The following is a 21,292-nucleotide window of genomic DNA, read 5'->3' on the forward strand; positions in this document are numbered from 1 at the left end:
AGCAAATGTAGCTGTTAAAGACTGAAATAAGTAATTTTTGGTGACTTTAACAAGCTTGACCACTAAAATGAAGCATGAAAATGTCACTTGAGCAATAAGTGCTCCATTAGTGATAGTCGACCTCTCATTGAGAAACAACAAACTGAAGCCACTGCAGCCCGCCAGGACAGACATTGCCCACCCCTGATCTAGGAAACGCTTGGGTCACTGGTGGAAGAAGAGTTGGTGAGGGCCAGCAGGGGGAGCTGCATGTGGATCCCAATGACCCAGTGCAGTGACGTGGGCCACTGGGCTGTTAATATGGCATATTAATACTGTCCTTTAAATGAGACATACAGTAACGGGGGTCCTGACTCTCTCTGGTCTAAATTGTCACGGCCTGGTCCATTCTGTCCTCCTAATCATGCCCTGTCTTTAATTGGCTAACAATCTCTGTTATCCCTTCACCACCTAATAGCTAATGCACGGTGAGCGTACAGGCGCGAAATGGCAGCTGTCGCATCGTCAGGTGGGTGCCACACATTGGTGTTGGTTGAATTGGCCCCCACTGTCTAGGTAAAGTGCTTCGAGTAACGAAGAAAAAGCTATATATGTCGTCGTCATCCTCATCATCATTTAGGGGGATGGCTTTTGTACCCTTGAGATGTACAAATCTAAAATTCTTACTACTTAATTAAATCAAGTGATAGTTTTCTTAAAAGTACTGTCGCCTGTAATCCCTGCCATGGAAGTATCTTTGGTAGAGTTTCTTTGTAAACTTGACTTAAACGCTTGTGTATTTTACCCAGTAATAGACTGTCTCCTGAATTAAGTTTAGGTGATCCCGTAGAAGCCTTGTTAGCAAGATTTGCCTACTCTGTCCTGAATTTCTTGATGTTCTTCTTCGTAGGGAGATCGAGTTGTTCTTGGGGGTCAACACTATTTCCGATTCAATCACCCACTGGAGGTTCAGAAAACCAGAAAGTTCAGAGGATTAGGGCAGCAGTAAAGAGATGCCTCACGACTTTGAGTTTGCTAAAAATGAGTTGATTGAAGCACAAAACCAAAGGTAAGAATACAAATATTATATAAATTGTCAGGAAAATTTTAAAGTCTTGAATAGTCAAGATCACTGTTACAGATCCTCTTGGGGATTAATAAAGTATATCAGATAAAGTATATGAATACATCTGTCACTCCTACAGCAGACCTCACCACGGTCACACTTCCCTCGTACATATCCTCTACCACTCTTACATACTTCTCTGCCACTCCCGACTTCCTCATACAATACCACAACTCCTCTCAGTCACCCTGTCATCTGCTTTCTCCAGGTCCACAGACGCAATTGAACTCCTGGCCTTCTCTAAACTTCTCCATCAACATCCTGACAGCAAACATAGCATCTGTGGTGTACTTCCTTAGCATAAAACCCTACTGCTGCTCACTAATCATCACCTCACTTCTTAACTGAGCTTCCACTACTCTGTCCCATAACTTCATACTGTGGCTCATTAATTTTATCCCCCTGTAGTTACTGCAGTCCTGCACATCCCCCTTATCAGCACCAGTACACTTCTTATCCACTCCTCAGACATCCTCTCACTTTTCAAGATTCCATCAAACAATCTAGTTAAAGACTCCACTGCCATCTCTCCTAAACACCTCCATGCTTCCACAAGTATGTCATCTGGACCAACGGCCTTTCCATTCTTCATCCTCTTCATAGCTGTCCTTCCTCCTTGCTAATCCGTTGCACTTCCTGATTCACTATCTCTACATCATCCAACTTCTCTCTTGTTCTCTTCATTCATCAGCCTCTTGAAGTACTCTTTCCATCTGCTCAACATACTCTCCTTGCTTGTGAGTACGTTTCCATCTTTATCTTTTATCACCCTAACCTGCTGCACATCTTTCCCAGCTCGGTCCTTCTGTCTAGCCAATCTGTCCTTTTCTCCCTCCTTAGTGTCCAACATCTCATACAACTCATCATCTGCTTTTTCTTTAGCCTTCACCACCTCTCTCTTCACCTTGTGCCTTATCTCCTTGTACTTTTGTCTACTTTCTGCATCTCTCTGACTATCCCACTTCTTCGCCATCCTCTTCCTCTGTATACTCTCCTGTATTTCCTCATTCCACCACCAGGTTTCCTTTTCCTCCTTCCTCTTTTCAGATGTCACGTCAAGCCCCCTTCTTGCTGTCACCCTTACTACATCTGCTGTAGTTGCCCAACTGTCTGGTGACTCTTCACTGCCACCCAGTGCCTGTCTCGCCTCCTCCCTAAACTCAGCCTTGCAGTCTTCCTTTTTCAGCTTCCACCATTTGATCCTTGGCTCGTCCCTCCCTCTCCTGCTCTTCCTGATCTCCAATGTCATCCTACAGACTACCATCCTATGCTGCTTAACTACACTTTCCCCTGCCTCCACTGCAGTCTTCAGTCTCCTTCAGATCAACTCTTCTACCTAGGATATAATCTATCTGTGTGCATCTTCCTTCACTCTTGTACACCACCTTATGTTCCTCCCTCTTCTTAAAATATGTATTCACCCCAGCCATGTCCATCCTTTTAGCAAAATCCACTATCCTCTGACCACCTTCTTTCCTCTCCTTGACACCATACCTACCCATCACCTCCTCATCTTCTTTGTTCTCTTCCCCAGCATGTCCATTGAAATCTGCTCCAATCACCATTTTCTGTCCCTTGGGTACACAGTTCATCACTTCATCCAACTCACTCCAAAAATCATCTTTCTCACCCACTGCACACCCAACTTGCGGTGCATATGCACTAACAACATCATCACACCTCCAATTTTCAGCTTCATAATCATCAGTCAGTCTGATACTCTTCACCTCCAAAGCACTCTTGACCTTCTGTTCCTTCAGAATAACTCACTTCATAACATACTCCATTTCTCCTCCCATCCACACCATGGTAGAACAATTTGAATGCCCCTCCAATCCACCTGGCCTTACTCCCCTTCCATTTAGTGTCTTGCTCTCACAATATATCAACCTTCCTTCTCTCCATCATATCTGCTAACTCTCTCCCCTTACCAGTAATAATGCCAACATTCAAAGTTCCTACCCTCCGATCCACTCTCTTTACTTTCCTCCTCTCCTCCTGCCTCTGGACACGTCCTCGGCTCCTAATCATCTTCTCTTTCTTGCCAACAGTAGCCCAATTTCTGCCATCACCCTGTCTTGATTGTTCTAATAACATAGTTAAAAAGCACATCCGTTTGCACCAATCAGCGCACAGATAAATGGTATAATCTTTGACACAACTTTCCTATGTCTAACAGTTCAAACAGACTAAAAGTTTTGATACACATCTGTATAATACATTTTACTTAATTGCGCCCTTCTAGATTCATTACAAGATAAAACCATAAAACAGTACAATTATATAAATAAAACTAAATGAAACGCATGTTTTATTGCATTTTTTTTGTACAAATAATTAAAACAACTTTAAAAGGATTCCATCTACGACACCGAGAAGGCAATTTTGAAAAGGTGAGTTTTAAGTTTCTTTTAAAATGAAGAGAATCAAGAGTCCAGATATAATGAAGCAGGAAGTTTATAGAGCCAAGAAGTAACATGACTTGAAAGTTCGACATGTCATTAGAAGATGTCATAATTAAATCACAAAGCCAGTCCAGCATGAGAAGATTTCCTTTATTGACAAGTACGTGGAGCCCAGTACACGGAAAGAGATGACTGACTTACAAATGCTGGTAACTCTTCTTAAATACACTTCATCAGTGTACTGACTAACGAAAAAACACATCTCACACGCAACTGGACCTGTGAATACTCTTGTTAAGTGAAACCGTGACATGTGACACAATGACAAATGAGTAAGTCAGATCTGTGGATTTGTAATTGCATTGTTTAGTTCTGACAGCATTCATGTTTTAATTTAGTAGTGTGAGATACACTAGAAAAAGCATACAGACATACAAAATGCACTTGCAGGTGAACAAAATATTTTTTGTGATGGGTTAATGCAAAATGTGAGTTGTGGACACCAGCATTTTGTAAATGTTCAGGCAAAACCAAGCTTATTCAGTTTGTTTGAGTTGAAATAAGCGATAAGAATAAACGTTAGAAAACATGAGGAGCTCTCTGCCATTTTCATTTTGTAAATGTAGCTCTCTGGGGAAAAGGTTGGAGACCCCTACTCGATAGTTTCATGAAGCCTTCTCCCCTTGGTGATTTTTGGCTTGTGGTCGTTTGACTGTTACATCCAGCATACCCTTGGTAATATTTCATTGGGGTTCAACATGTAAAGACCCCTTCTTGTTAAGGGTGCACCCTGATGGTAGGTCTACACCTGCTAAACGGTTTTAATTCCCAGAGTCTGTCACGGTAGGACATGTCCTTGACAAGTCCTGAGATGCACTTGGTTGTTCACCTCAGCACCACTTCAAGTGCTGCCATATCTGTCTTGTAGTCTGATGACCAGAACTGCACACACTACTCCAGAGGTGGTCTTACTAGTGCATTATATAGTTTGAGCATAACGCCTCTCGCTTTAAATTCAACAGCTTTTGTGATATAGCAAGACATTTTATTTGCCTTTTTAATAACTTCTACACATTGCATAGATGAAGACTTTGTCAAACTCCTAAATCCTTTACAGGGGTTGCTTCCCATTTCTCCGCATCTCCCATCTTGTATTTATAGCTGATGTTCCTTTGACCTGCGCGTAGCACTTTGCACTTTTCTCCATTAAACTTCTGTACCTTGTCTAAAGCAAGGTTATTATAGTTAACGAAAACTAAAATCAAAACTGAAACTATTTATTAAACATTTTCATAAACTGAAACAAAATAATTAACAAAGCTGAAATGAAAAACTAAACGAAACTGTTAAAGTAGCTGGAAAGACTAACTGAAATAAAATAACATATTAAAAATATTTTTTAGTTTTCATTTTTGAATGAATGTTCATGCTGTTAGTCTTTAACCCTAAAACAAACTCATCCACCATAAGCTGCCCGCATCTATCCATCCATTGAATGGCGGCTGGTGACGGAGGGCGGGTGTTCACACAGCATTTACGGTGACACAGCGAATGGACTACGGGCGTGTAAAGTAGAAAGCGATTTACTGTGCCTCCTTTCTTTGCGCTTCTTGTATATCGAGATGCAATTAAAACTCCTGAAGTCGGAATGTGCTGGTCAACAAACCTTTATCGTATGGACAGAAAAATCACGAGTGAGTAACGCTTCAATTAATTTCTCAGGTGCCTGCGTTTTGTTGACAGTAATTCACCTGCCACTTCGCACAGGAGAACACTGAAGCCCAGTATGGGAGATTTTTGAATGTAATATTGAAGGCATTCATTATAAGCACATTGTCTTGGAGTGAGATATGTTGTGTGCTGTAGACATTTAGAGTAAAAAAAAAAAAGCTCAAACCTTAAAATTCACCTAAATTTCATTACAAATTGTCCACATTCTGGGCAAAAAGATTAAAAGTGCCAACAATCAGAGCACATTTGTTTAGCACAAATGACAAAGAAAATTATTTTTTTAAATTATGTAAAATTGTTCATATACAGTATATAGTAAATGATGTGATATAGTTAGCTTTTAAAGTCATATCCTGACCTTTTAAGTGTACAATTCTGACTGTGACACAAAACTAAACTCCATAGTAGCTCTTTAACCAGACCATAATTACTAAAACTAAATATAAAAATAGAAATGTCTTTGTGAAATAAAAACTAAATTTAAACTAAAAATATACGAGGAAGAAAACTATAACTAAACTGAATTTCCAAGTAACGTCAGAAAAAATATAGAAATAAAAACTAATAAAAGAAGTCAAAACTATAATAACCTTGCTCCAAAGTTCCCCGAGTTTTAGTTTATGGCCTGCTCAGTGTCTGCTATTCCTTCAAATATAGTATCCTTTACTAATATCATTAATAAAAAATCAGAAAAATGAGTGGTCCCAGGACAGCCCATGAAGTACTCTACCGATGTCCTCTTCTCTGTACTCTGTCTCCTGCCGGTTAACCAATTTAAGCTCCACTTTTGTAAAGTTGTCTCTGATGCTTACAGCTTCTCGTTTCAGAATTGATCTTCATTGTGGGACGACCGAGTCAAAGGCTTTGTGAAAGTTTTGCTTTTATCGACTATTGTAGTTGCCTGTTCAAAAAAAATCTGAAAGTTTTTGGTTTCGCAGGAGAGAGAGAGGTTGAGAACATACAATTAACTCCTTTACCCTTCTTTTTAATAGCCCTGTTTTTATGGATTCAGTCCTTTGAATTGATTTTTCTTCAATAAATGGCAGACAAACAGAATGAAATGTGAAACGAGACGACAGATGACTAGCTAAACTGGAATGTCATACTGCAGCCAAGTTCACTCCAACCAGTTTCTTAATGAGAAGTCGATTCTTGCTGTTCATTAAAGCTGTTACTGAATATCATGACTTGTTGCTGCTCTCATTCTGCCACAGCAGACTACTGATGTTTCTGTTTTTTCTAAGACCACCATCAAGATCTTTGGGCAACCTGAGCAAACCATCATGACTGAGACCTTCACATCTCTTTATTTTCAGGTTAGCTGGTCATGAGGTGGCGTGTTTGGTGTCTCATTCTTGTTTGGCTACTCATTAAGGAAAAAGAAAAAAAAACTAAGGGGTCTGTGTCCGTTAAAACGAAGATAAAACAAATTAATCAGCAGCAAAACGGCTCACTGATTAAGAATATGATTAGAATGAAAATCCGTTCCGGCTGCAAAAGGACTGGACTGGCCAAATGTTCCATTCCAGCTTTGCAGAGAAAACTAGAGGTGTGGGAATTCAGACAGCATTCCTGTAATATATAAAATTATTTTACAGTCCCTCCCTTTCAAAGATTCAAGAGGACAATGGAAAAGGGTCTCTCACTCAACATATCCGAAAAGGAGAGGAAGGTAGCAATGCAGAGAATTCACTCGAGCTCCATATGCGCAAAGCATACAATTATTCAACTTCAAATCATATATCGAGCACATCTGTCTCGCTTAAAACTGTCTAAAATGTTTCCAGGGCAAAATCCAACCTGCGAACGCGTTGCAATCGAGCTCCAGCCTCACTGTGTCACATGTTTTGGGCCTGCGCCAAATTAACATCATTCTGGACGAAGATTTACGTGCCTACCAGACAGCCTTGGTGTCTCAATCCCTCCTAACCCACTAACAGCTGTGTTTGGGGGGCATGACAGAGGGGCTTAAAGTGGAGAAGGACAAACAAACTGTGATTGGCTTTACTTCACTATTGGCACGCAGACTTAGTTTGCTAAGCTGGAAGAATCCTAACTCTCCTCTTTTAAGTCAGTGGGTAACTGATGTTTTATATTATTTGAAATGGGAAAAAATCAAATTCTCACTTAGAGGATCTGTGCAGAACTTTTTCAAAACCTGGCAGGTTCTGATCAATAACATTATAGAATAAGCTCTTAAAGCACTGAGGAAGTAGATTCTCTTCCTTTATCCACCTATTAAACTCATCAATTTATTTTTTCTAGCTTTAAGTTTTATTCTGTTGGTCATGCCCTCTTTCTCAGGGGTGGAGGTTGATTTGTTTTCAAGCCTATTTTTTGTAAAAATTGATCAATTTGTATGGAATGATTACAATAAAATCAATAAAATAAAAAAAATAAAAAAAACCTGCAGCCACAGCGACCCACCAGGACCGGAGTTGGACACCCCTGCTCTACAGTAAATTTTCAAATCTTTACCAGTGATAGAACTGGTCCAGGCTACCTGTATTTATTTTATATCCAAGGCATCTTAGAGAAATTTTGAAAGATCAGAATATAAAAGCTGTTGGAAGTATGTCATACTATACAATTGAGAAATGAATCTTCATATACCAGTTTGTGTAGGCCAGTGTTTCCCAACCTCGGTGCTGTGGCTGCAGGTTTTTGTTTCAACCAGATTCTTAATCAGTGGCAACACCTGGTAGCACTGATCTCATTTAATTAGTTGGTATTTATTTCTCCTCTTCTGTTATTCTAGTGAGCAAGTGGATAACGTCCCAGAGGTAAACGCAACTACTAAGGAGGGACTGAGGAATTTGGAAATTGTAGAGGGCGAAGTGCTGCTCAGATTAAATAAGATGAAATCAAACAAATCACCAGGCCCAGATATTTATCCTTGTGTTCTTAAGGAGGCTAGTGAGTACAGATATAAACCCTTGACACATATTTTTAGGAAGTCACTGCGCTGGAGAGATTCCAAAGGACTGGAAAATGGCAAATATCATCCCGTTATATAAAAGGGTGACGGGCAGATCCAAGCAACCATAGGCCAGTAAGCTTAACATTCATAACAGGAAAATTAATGGAAGGAATTATTAAGGATAAGATTGAGCAACACATGGCAAGGACAGGAGTTATTCTGAACAGTCAGCGTGGGTTCAGAAGAGGGAGGTCGTGTTTTACTAACATGCTGGAATTCTATGAGGAGGCAACAAAAGCATACGATCAAAGTGGAGCAGATGAGATTATTTATCTGGACTTTCAGAAAGCATTTGATAAGGTGCCACATGAGAGGTGGGCATCAAACTAAAAGAAGTGGGAGTTCAGGGTGATGTTTTTAGAGGGGTGCAGAATTGGCTCAGACACAGGAAGCAGAGGGTGATGAGGGTGTGAGGAACCAAATCAGAACTGGCTGATGTTAAGAGTGGTGACCAGCAGGGGTCAGTGCTAGGGCTGCTGCTATTTTAAATATATATAAATGATTTAGATAGGAATATAAGGAACAAGCTGGTTAAGTTTGCAGATGATACCAAGATAGGTGGATTAGCAGATAATTTGGAATCCGTTATATCATTACAGAAGGACTTGGATAGCATACAGGCTTGGGCAGATTTGTGGCAGATGAAATTTAGTGTCAGTAAATGTCAAGTATTACACATAGGAAGTAAAAATATTAGGTTTGAATACACAATGGGCGGTCGGAAAATCGAGAGTACACCTTATGAGAAGGATTTAGGAGTCACAGTGAACTCTAAGCTATTGACTTCCCGACAGTGTTCAGAAGCCATTAAGAAGGCTAACAGAATGTCAGGTTATATAGCGCCTTGATGTGTGGAGTACAAGTCACAGGAGGTTCTGCTCAACCTTTATAACACACTGGTGAGGCCTCATCTTGAGTACTGTGTGCAGTTTTGGTCTCCAGGCTACAAAAGGACATAACAGCACTAGAAAAGGTCCAGAGAAGAGCGACTAGGCTGATTTCAGGTCTACAGGGGTTGAATTATGAGGAAAGATTAAAAGAGCTGAGCCTTTACAGTTTAAGCAAAAGAAGATTAAGAGGTGACATGAGTGAAGTGTTTAAAATTATGAAGGGAATTAGTCCAGTGGATCGAGACTTGCATTTTAAAATGAGCTCATCAAGAACACGGGGACACAGTTGGAAACTTGTTAAGGGTAAATTTCGCACAAACATTAGGAAGTTTTTCTTTACACAAAGAATGATAGACACTTGGAATAAGCGACCAAGTAGTGTGGTGGACAGTAAGACGTTAGGGACTTTCAAAACTCGACTTGATGTTATTTTAGAAGAAATAAGTGGATAGGACTAGCGAGCTATGTTGGGCTGAATGGCCTGCTCTCGTCTACAGTGTTCTAATGTTCTAATATTCTACATTCAGAAAAGCACAGCAGCATGATTTTCACATTTATAAGACATGTAGAAATATTTCTGCTTTTGCTATTGATTTAAATGCTTAACTCTCTTTTGTTGATTTCATTCTGTTTTGCCCTTTTTCTGTGCAGTTTTTCCCTTGCGTTGCATCTTAATAATGACAATTAAAAATGAGCAGAGCAGACACGCAGGCAAACACTGAATAATCAAAGGCTGCAACTTCTTTAGCATCCGACCCACTAATTAGTAAATAATTGATTAATTAAACAATTGAAACACCTAGAAAAGTAGAATGAAAAATCAAGATGAAAATATTGTTAAAGAAAAAAAAAAAACATTATTCTCATATAATTGATTGGTACAATTTTTATATATAAAAATCTGTGTTTTAGGAATAATATAGAAATTAGAAAACTAAGAGTGTGTGTGTGTGTGTGTGTGTATATATATATATATATATATATATATATATATATATATATATATATATATATATATATATATATTATGAGGGGCCGTTCAGGACAAAAAGATTGGTTTGTAAATATATACATTGGTTCAGATATTTATATCGGTTCAGATACATTGGTTTGAATATATACATTGGTTTTAATACATCCATTCAGATATATACATTGGTTTAGATACATTGGTTGAAATATATATAAATTGGTTTGCATAGATCCGTTCTGATATATATACATTGGTTGAGATACATCCGTTCAGATTTATACATTGGTTTGAATACATCCGTTCAAATATATACATTGGTTGAGATATATATATTGGTTGATATACATTGGTTTAAATATATATATTGGTTAAAATAGATTGGTTTAGATATATACATCGGTTCAGATACATCCGTTCTGATATATATATTGGTTCAGATAGATCGGTTCAGATATATACATTGGTTGGGATTTATGGGCAGGCACAACGCGGTCACCCATGTTTAGCATCTCCCTTTTGCTTCAACACTGTTGTAATTATTGTGAACATTTTATACAAGCAGCATACGCTTGTCTGTCGCGTTTTGTTTCAGTAAGCCCTATTTGTTGGGGGCCCTCGATTTCAAAGCACTTTTTTCCTTTCATTATTTAAAACACTCGCGAGATACCGCCGCCTCGCTCCGCCCCGGCTCATTGTACCGCCTCACTCGCTCCCTCTTGTCCCTCCCATGACAGATTCTTCTCAAAAGCAGAGTTACTAGAAAGCATTAATCACAACCACAGTACGTCCCATTTTTTCACCTCCTCAGACGCTGGTTTATCATTGGTGGAAAGCCGCCTGGTGACATCTGTTATTCCGTATTGGTAGCATTTCATTTAAAGGGCGATCTGCTTCAGCAAGGAACTTAGTCCTGTTTGCTGAAAGATTTTATGAAGGAAAACACTGGAGTTGCTCTGTTTCTTTAAATGTTCATCAGGGATCAAAATGACCAGAATATTCCCGCATCACAAATAACTGATGTTTAACTATTTTTATAGTAAAACTAACAAAACCACACACAAGCACGTACAGCGCTCACACACACACTCACACTCACAAATCGTGGGTCGCACGTACTACTGATTAAGCGTATCTGTCAAGGACGATTATTTTTTCACCCCATAAAACAGATTCTTCTCAAAAGCTGAGTTACCAGGAAGCATTGAGTGCAACCGCAGTACCTCCCATGTTTTCACCTCAACAGACGCTGGTTTATCATTGACCGAAAGCCGCCCGGTGATTTCTGTTATTCCGTATTGGCAGCATTTCATTAAAGGGCGATCTGGTTCAGCAAGGAACTTAGTCCTGTTTGCTGAAAGGATGTTATGGAGGAAAACACTGGAATAGCACTGTTTCTTCTGAATGTTTATCAGTGATCAGGGACCAGATTGATCAGAATATTCCTGCTTCACAAATAACTGAGGTCTGTTTTTATTGTAAAACTGAGAAAACCAAACACACAGCGTACACAACACAAATACTCAAACTCACACATCGTGGGTCGCACATACTGCTGATTAAGTGTATCTGTCACGGACGATCATTTTTTTTTCACCCAATAAAACTTTAGTTCGTCAAAGTTAGAAAGCAGCGGTGATTTCTATTATTCCTTATTGGCAGCATTTAATTTAAAGATGATTCACTTCAACAAGGTGAAAGAGTCTCTTATTTTGATAGGGCGATCTTTTTTTAGGCTTAAGCATTTTTGATTGACTTACAAAAGAAAATAGCTATTACTTACCCGTAGTGCTCAAAATTATAATGCGCGTATCTATAAGGAAGAGGTGGTGGTAAGATTGCTGACTCGCAGTTAAATGATCACTGGTTTGTGTCCGGGGGGCTTCCTTTCTGTTATTTTATTTATTTACTTATTTATTTTTACAAATTGCTTTGAGTAGTAAGAAATGTAAGGAATTAATAACAATAATATTATTATTATTATTATTATTATTATTATTATTATTATTATACGTGTGAATGCATGATCAAATTCAGCCGCTGCGTAGTGGGGTATGAATAAGGACAATACCACGAGTTCATTGAAATAATTACACAGCAAGGTGCACACGCAATGCAAACATAATGTGTATATTATTGAAGTAAAGGTTCATATAAATTAATTATATTCAACTTTTTAACAAGTTGAGAGATGTCAACTGGTTAAAATGCACGAAATTATACATGTATTGCTTTATAGTCCACACATAGTGTATGTATATTATTAAAATAATGATGTAAAATTCCTATAAAATGGTATAGAATCTGCGTCGTAGACTTATTTTGTGTCAAATTTCTTCAAAGAAGTTTTAATTAGTTTGCTTTAAAAAAATCTTACGGCAAACATGTGAACCGTTGAAAATCGCTGATCTTAATCAATTTGTTTTAACGCATGCTCCGTGCAAAATGCTGTCATATCTGTTAATAAACATGCACGCACAGCGATGTCCTGATGTCTGCGTTCTAAGGCTGCAGGTAAATTAAACGCTATTGACATTTTACTGGGGTGCTCTGTGATTGAGGGCGGACAGTAAACTTTGGTAAAATGATGAGCTCGTTAAAATAAATGTAGCAATCCATTGTCATGCTATAAGTGACAGCTTGCTCTTAAACATTTACACAGGTGGTTTTTCCTGGGAATAAAAAAGGGGGGAAAAATCCACGGGAAAGGTTTTGTTGTTGAACTCAAATTTCACCTCCGCCATGTGAGCCAATCAAAACTATTGGAATGAAATATACAGTAGTTCTATATAAATAAATAAATAAATTTCCTATCACACCCACCCTTTCACCTCCTGTACATTGGAGAGGATTCTCATTTTCACAGCAGGTGCAATTATCCTATAAAACACATAGGAGTTCTCTGCACCGTTTTTCATGGGAGATTAAAACTCATCAAATGTATTTAAAAAACTTTTAGCAGCCTGTGGCATTCCTTATCTGCTGTGGTCCATTACAAAATGAACACCAGGCAGTTACAATTGTGCACAGTTTCTTTAATAAGTCTATTAGACAGTCTTTTATAACGTTTTCATATCGAGTGTGTCTCTTAATCCCTTCTAGCAGAGGAGACACTTATTTCCACAGCTTGGTCTATGCTGTAGAAACGCGTGCCCCCGTCTTCTGCTTGTAAATTAACACTGGAATTACAAAACTGTCCATAGTTTATTTAAAGAGATTGAAGGAAGTCTTCTATATCACTTTTTGTTTACTATGTCCTTACTCATCCACTAATTAAAAAAATCAAGCTTACACTGTCTTTTTAAGTATGTCTATGAAAATCGCTGTGAGTAGCCAGAAAAATGCTATATAAATGTATATATTATTATTATTATTATTATTTTGGTTTTTTAAATCCAAATAAACCTGATAGGACTTCTTCCAGGATATGTGCCACTCTAGGGTACCAACAAAGTCAAACTGATTAGGACATTTTGTGATCAGTTTGTTTAAAGTATATTAAACAAAATATAACTTTTCATCATCTTCTCATTTCTAATTTGGCATTTCAGGATACAGTACAGTATATACTGCAAATATACATTTAAATTGTAACCGCTGATAATTATTTACTCGTGTGTTTGCGTTTTCCATAAAACAGCATCAATATGTGCACAAAGTATAAGTGATAAAACACACAAATTCTGACATTAGCATGACTGTTGAAGGAAAAACATGTATTAGAAAGTATTCTATGGAGTTTTCATAAATTAATCAAACCTTTTGAGTTTTCTTAATATATTTTGTAATCAGGTTTTTAAATTTTTATTATTTTTACTGCCACTTCACAGATCAACAATCCCCAACATGGTCACTGTCAGAATAAGTCTTTTAACTTTTTTCCTGTGTCCATTAATACATTTTCTTGGTTTCACTACCCATCTGAAAGAGTTGGCATCAGGTTGGGTGGCACTTTTAAACTGTAGTAGTATGAGCAAGCGTCAGTGTGGTAAGCACTAGTTTGGCATTTCTTTCCGTCTCATTTTTTGTCCTGGGCCCAAGCCTGTAAATCTCTTTTGTAAATGGGTGGCTTGGATAGAGGACAGATACCAACAATTTTCAAGGCTATATTAAAACAATACTAAAAGATATTTGTGTATGTGTGTTGTAGTGCCCCATGTTGTAAGTGTTAGATCCATTGAAGAAGTCAACTTAAACAAAGAAAATGTACATTTTACAGGCTTGTTTGAAGTGTTTTACATTATAACCATATTTTTAATTGCTGCGTGAATATAATTTTTTAAAGAGGATGACCTTTACTATTGTCAAAAAAGACAAGCAGAGCAACAGGAGGAATATGAAAGTTATTTGTTGAGTTTAGGAGACAAAGGATACTTGTAAGGAAGTTCATGCCAGTGCTATTGGTGTACATTCTGGAATTTATAAAACTGCTGAAATTATTTCAAAAAAATGTTACTGGCCTGGTTTTATGCTGACATTAAAATGGCTACGTTTTCTGATAATTATAATCATTATTTTAATTAAAAGACTATAATTGTCAGAACAGATTCAATAAAATGTTTTAATATCTCAGTTGCTGTTTGTCGGACTCTTTAATTGACTTGTCCTACAAATGTGGATATTTGGTACTTCATTTGACAAATAATATGAATTTTTCCAAGTCTCATGTATTTCATATAGATAGATAATTAGATAGAACTTGTACTCTAAGGGAAAATGTGCTTCTTTTTAACAGAGGCTGAATGAATAAATAAATTAATATTAATATAATGAAAAACAGCCAATCCAATAAAATTGTCTAATGTTCATTCTGCAAGCAACAGTTGAAGCTCACAACTCTGACGCAAAAGCTCAGCTGTAGAAGTGAGTGTCCCTTTGAGTGGAGAGGATAATGGGACACAGTAGACTTGAAAGTTATATAGATGACTTTCAACAATCTTTTACCATGGATTTCAGACAATATTAGTTATCCAGGGTTCATTTTGAAAGAGCAGACAGGGTGCACACAAGCCCATGGATCTGCTCTAGCCATGGAAATGAGTGTTGCCTGTAGGGAATAGGATGCAAACACATAGTGGAGAAGATTATATAGAAAACTATATCTACAACCTTTTAAAATCAATTTTACATATTTTTAACTATTTTGTATAATCAGCAGTCAGAGGGCACACATTTTACAGCTCTACAGCAGCCATGGAAAATGAGCGTACCGACCAGTGGATGAGACATGCGTTTTCATTCCAATAGTTTTAATGACTCACATGGCTTGAGGTGAAATTTGAGTTCAAAACAAAACATTTCCCGTGGATTTTTCCCCCTTTTTTATTCCCAGGAAAAAACACCTGTGTAAATGTTTAAGAGCAAGCTGTCACTTATAGCGTGACAATGGACTGCTACATTTATTTTAACGAGCTGTCTTTTAAATGTCTTTGTAAAGTGTTACTAGGCGTCGAGCAATGTATTATTATTACTGATATTTTACTAAATCTTACTATCCATGTTTCTTTGTTGATGATCCCCGTTGAAGAATTTTTTGGTAACAGAACAGTAAACACGCCAAAACGACTAAAAAACACAACTGACGACTGGTATTTTTCGATATCATTTTAACAAAGTTTACTGTCCGCCCTCAATCACAAAGCACCCCGGTAAAACGTCAATAGCGTTTAATTTACCTGCAGCCTTAGAACGCAGACATCAGGACATCGCTGTGCGTGCATGTTTACTAACAGATATGACAGCATTTTGCACGGAGCATGCATTAAAACAAATTGATAAAGATCAGCGATTTTCTACGGTTCACATGTTTGCCGTAAGATTTTTTTAAAGCAAACTAATTAAAAACTTCTTTGAAGAAATTTGACACAAAATAAGTCTACGACGCAGATTCTATAGCATTTTATAGGATTTTTATATCATTATTTTAACAATATACATACACTATGTGTGAACTGTAAAGCAATCATGTATAATTTCGTGCATTTTAACCAGTTGACATCTCTCAACTTGTTAAAAAGTTGTATATAATTAATTTATATGAACCTTTACTTCAATAATATACACATTATGTTTGCATTGCGTGTGCACCTTGCTGTGTAATTATTTCAATGAACTCGTGGTATTGTCCCTATTCTTACCCCACTACGCAGCGGCTGAATTTGATCATGCATTCACACGTATAATAATAATAATAATAATAATAATACAATTGTTATTAATTCCTTACGTTTTTATAGCGCCTTTCTTACTACTCAAAGCAATTTGTAAAAATAAATAGGTAAATAAATAAAATAACAGAAAGGAAGCCCCCTGGACACAAACCAGTGATCATTTAACTGCGAGTCAGCAATCTTACCACCACCTCTTCCTTATAGATACGCGCATTATAATTTTGAGCACTACGGGTAAGTAATAGCTATTTTCTTTTGTAAGTCAATCAAAAATGCTTAAGCCTTAAAAACGATCGCCCTGTCAAAATAAGAGACTCTTTCACCTCGTTGACGTGAATCATCTTTAAATTAAATGCTGCCAATAAGGAATAATAGAAATCACCTCGCTGCTTTCTAAATTTGACGAACTAAAGTTTTATTAGGTAAAAAAAATGATCGTCCGTGACAGATACACTTAATCAGCAGTATGTGCGACCCACAATGTGTGAGTTTGAGTATTTGTGTTGTGTACGTGCGCGTGTTTGGTTTTCTCAGTTTTACAATAAAAATAGACATCAGTTATTTGTGAAGCAGGAATATTCTGATCAATCTGGTCCCTGATCACTGATAAACATTCAGAAGAAACAGTGCTATTCCAGTGTTTACATCCATAACATCCTTTCAGCTAACAGGACTAAGTTCCTTGCTGAACCAGATCGCCCTTTAATGAAATGCTGCCAATACGGAATAACAGAAATCACCGGGCGGCTTTCGGTCAATGATAAACCAGCGTCTGTTGAGGTGAAAAATGGGAGGTACTGCGGTTGCGATCAATGCTTCCTGGTAATTCAGCTTTTGAGAAGAATCTGTTTTATGGGGTGAAAAAATAATCGCCCTTGACAGATACGCTTAATTAGTAGTACGTGCGACCCATGATTTGTGAGTTTGTGAGTGTGTGTGGTTTTGTTCGTTTTACTATAAAAACATCAGTTAAACATCAGTTATTTGTGATGCGGGAATATTCTGGTCATTTTGATCCCTGATCAACATTTAAAGAAAGAGAGCAACTCCAGTGTTTTCCTCCATAACATTCTTTCAGCAAACAGGACTAAGTTCCTTGCTGAAGCAGATCGCTCTTTAATGAAATGCTGCCAATACGGAATAACAGATATCACGGGGCTTTCCACCAATGATAAACCAGCGTCTCATGAGGTGAAATATGGGAGGTACTGCGGTTGCGATTAATGCTTTCTAGTAACTCTGCTTTTGAGAAGAATCTGTCATGGGAGGGACAAGAGGGAGCGAGTGAGGCGGGTACAATGAGCCGGGGCGGACGGAGCGAGCGAAGAGGCGGGTATCTGCGCGAGTGTTTTAAATAATGAAAGGAAAAAAGTGCTTTGAAATCGAGGACCCCAACAAATAGGGCTTACTAAACAAACGCGACAGACAAGCGTATGCTGCTTGTATAAAATGTTCACAATAATTACAACAGTGTTGAAGCAATGATGAAGCAAAAGGGAGATGCTAAACATGGGTGACCGCGTTGTGCCTGCCCATAAATCCCAACCAATGTATATATCTGAACCGATCTATCTGAACCAATATATATATCAGAACGGATGTATCTGAACCGATGTATATATCTAAACCAATCTATTTTAACCAATATATATATTTAAACCAATGTATATCAACCAATATATATATCTCAACCAATGTATATATTTGAACGGATGTATTCAAACCAATGTATAAATCTGAACGGATGTATCTCAACCAATGTATATATATCAGAACGGATCTATGCAAACCAATTTATATATATTTCAACCAATGTATCTAAACCAATGTATATATCTGAACGGATGTATTCAAACCGATGTATATATTCAAACCAATGTATCTGAACCGATATAAATATCTGAACCAATGTATATATTTACAAACCAATCTTTTTTTTTTTCCTGAACGCCCTATATATATATATATATATATATATATATATATATATATATATATATATATATATATATATAAAAATATTAATTTAAAAATAAATAAAACAAGCTAGTTGGAATAAAAACCTGCAGCCACAGTGGGCCCCCAGGACTGAAGTTGGGAAACACTGGTGCAGACTAACTTCTATCGGTTTATCCCTTGGTGACAGCTTTTTCTTTTTTTCTTTTTTTTTGGTTCATTTCCTAAATTACCGTATATACTCGTGGTTAAGTTCTCCCGCGGATAAGTCGGGACTTGATTTTACTGTACAATTTCTGGTATTGTATAATGTCAATCGTATAAGACGAATGAGGAAAACTCGCGCTATTGGTCCAAGAGATTATGATATGCTAACGCCCACCTGAGAGAGTAACCACGGAGCACACGATGTATTGTGCCTAAGTGACCACACGGTAATACCCACACTATTCCGAAGCAACGTTTGCACTGATTTGTGTTTTGTTTTTTTTTTGTTGTGTTTTTTTTTTTTTTAAAACACAATCACATTTTTGAACGGGCGTATAAGTTGGGGTCTGATTTTTATGATCGGTTTTTCAGGTTTCAAGACCCGACTTGTACGTGAGTATATACAGTAATTTACTTCAAAAAGTAACTGTGAGGGTGTTTTGTTTTGGGGCTAAGCATTCATTTTAAAATCCATGATTCTAGGATTGAAGCTGAAGTTGATGAAGCTTGGCAACATACACAGCAAGAAATTCTACTGGGGTTGCAGGCTGCAAAAGATGCTGCACAAAAGGACTTGAGTGATCCTCATGAACGTTACGAAGATGGACTTTGTGCTTTCCAAGATGAAATGGTAACCTTCTGAGAATAACTAGGGAGTTGTTACTAGGGGCGAAGTGGGGAAAGTAGGGTTTCTGCATTAGTGAAATTCTTCATTGCCCGATTCTTAACATCTTAGATCTTGATTCATTTCTATGTGAAATTTTGCTTTCCATCTTAATAAATTGTGGTCTCTCTCTTCTATTTGTTTTATTTTGAGAAAATGCTGGTTCAGTCTTATTTGAAATTTTCTTCACTGTGAACTTAATTTGAGTTGAACAGAAAAAACTCCATAATAAGAATACAGCCATGACAATATTTTTTTGACATGGTTTAAACCAAAACTCTTAACATTTCAGTATTGACTGCTGCTGTGCCAGCCTTAAACCTTTTGAAGTTACTTATCAATACAGTGGGGCTTTGTACTTTGAATGTTCCAGAGGGATATTCGACAGAAATTTGATCCGGAGTTCGATTGATGCTTCTTCATTCAAACTGTGTGTGTGGTGAAAAAATACTGCAACAAAGGGTGTTTGCGCAGCGAGCGTGAGCGTCATCTGTTATGTACAGTCTTAGCGTTAGTACAGCAGCAGTTGTTGACCTACAGCCATAATCTCCTCCCTTTCTCTTGCCTGAGTCTCTGGTCCGGTCCTGTCCTGTCCTGCTGGTGCTCTGTGCGGCCTCCTAACTCGATAGCTGTATCCAGAATGAGTGAATGAAGCAGGTCTCTAATTAGCAGAATGCAACACTCCATTAGCTGCAACTTCTAGCTTCAATTCCTCCATCTTATTTGCGAGGGATCTTGAGTTGGTGAGAAAAATGCTAGGAAGAGGTGACTTGTGTAGCCAATCTCTGTAACCACGCCAGCCCTGCTGCTGCTGCCTCTTGACCCTGTGCTGCCTCGGTCTCCTTCCTATGGGGATAGGAATCCACGGTGAGCCCCTACGCTCCGCTAGGTCTGCTGGGATATTGTGTTAGCCGAGAAACTCCACTGTAGCAGCCTGCTCGCTACATTGTCCCATTTATAGGAGATCATGCCGGCTGTAGACGTTATTCGCCCAGCAGAATGTCGTCATGACAAATGGCAACACAAAAGGACAAAACGGCAAAAGAAGAGCACAGAGCTGCTGCATCTATACGTGCTGCCATACATTTCACTTTATTATTTGGTATTTGTGTATTCTCATGTTTATTATTTAGGGATGTTTGTGTATCAGAATGGGTATTGTGTAATAGTCTGGGATTAATTCCCTCTCCGTTGTTTCTAAAGGGAAAAATTGATTCAGACTTTGAACAATTCAGAGTCTCCTGAAACTAAAGTTTGAAGTATGAGGCACCACTGTATTACTTCTCTGGCTGACATCTCTGTCCAAGGTGACTTACGGCATTTGAGATACAACTGGTTACACTTCTCATGCTTTTTTCAGTTAGAGTACAGACAGATGACATGCTCATGGTCACTTGGTGTCAGAAGTGGGATTCAAATCCCAGAAATCCCACAAATGCAGGTTTAAAGTACAAAGCAAAAGTTCCGTGAGCATGGGAAAAGGAGCTATATAAATAAATGTAGTATATTATTATTATTATTAAAGCCTTAACCTCTACTAAACACTGAAGATTAGCAAATACATTTCTAAATCAAAGCACTAAACGGTCCCTATAGAAAGTCTTCACCTATTGGGGGCTTTCAGATTTTTATTAATACAATATTGGCTCACAGTGGGTTTAATTTGACATTTTTGGGCTCTTATCAACAGAAAAGGACTGTTTAATGTCAAAGTTAAAAGCCGAGTGGTCTAAATTGCACATATAAAACAATCGTTTGCATAAGAATTCATTGCCTTCAAGTCACTATTTAGTGAATGGTAACCTTGAGTTTGTGTGCTCGGTTGTCTCTATCGGCTCTCCCTCCCAAGAATCCATCATGGCGATCATGAACTGACCAACCTTTGTCAAGTCCAACCACAAATTGTCAATCAAGTTGTGATCTGGACTCTGACTCTGCCACTCCAGGGTCCTCATCCATAAAACCCGTGTGTGGATTAGATTGTGAAACTATGTGCATGCCTAAAAACAGGAAAATGTAGATTTATAAAACCTGCCGTACGCACATTTCAATGCGATTTGGTTTTATAAATCTCAATTTTGTAAATATTGTTTGTGAACACGTCTCGATGCTTATCGGCCACCTCATTATGCAATCACAATGCTGCAGATCTTCATTGGTTGGTACAGCAGCTTCCACCTGACCTGTTGAGACCCCACTACCAGCAGTCAAGAG

General features: G+C 37.9%; 1 protein-coding gene across 1 annotated transcript in view; it reads left to right on the plus strand.

Annotated features, from left to right (window-relative positions):
* Window positions 1-982: 982 nt before the first annotated feature.
* The window catches only part of LOC120522240 (kinesin-like protein KIF14), a gene marked incomplete at its 3' end in the record, with an annotated part of 30,685 nt that continues 10,375 nt past the window's right edge, over window positions 983-21,292 (plus strand). Inside the window, exons 1-2 of the mRNA XM_039743305.1 lie at window positions 983-1,048; window positions 18,898-19,045. Of these exons, the coding sequence (XP_039599239.1) occupies window positions 993-1,048; window positions 18,898-19,045 (204 nt within the window). The remainder of the gene's footprint in view (window positions 1,049-18,897; window positions 19,046-21,292) is intronic.

The sequence above is a fragment of the Polypterus senegalus genome, unplaced genomic scaffold (genome assembly GCF_016835505.1).
Source record: "Polypterus senegalus isolate Bchr_013 unplaced genomic scaffold, ASM1683550v1 scaffold_622, whole genome shotgun sequence".
NCBI classification, from domain to species: Eukaryota; Metazoa; Chordata; class Cladistia; order Polypteriformes; family Polypteridae; genus Polypterus; species Polypterus senegalus.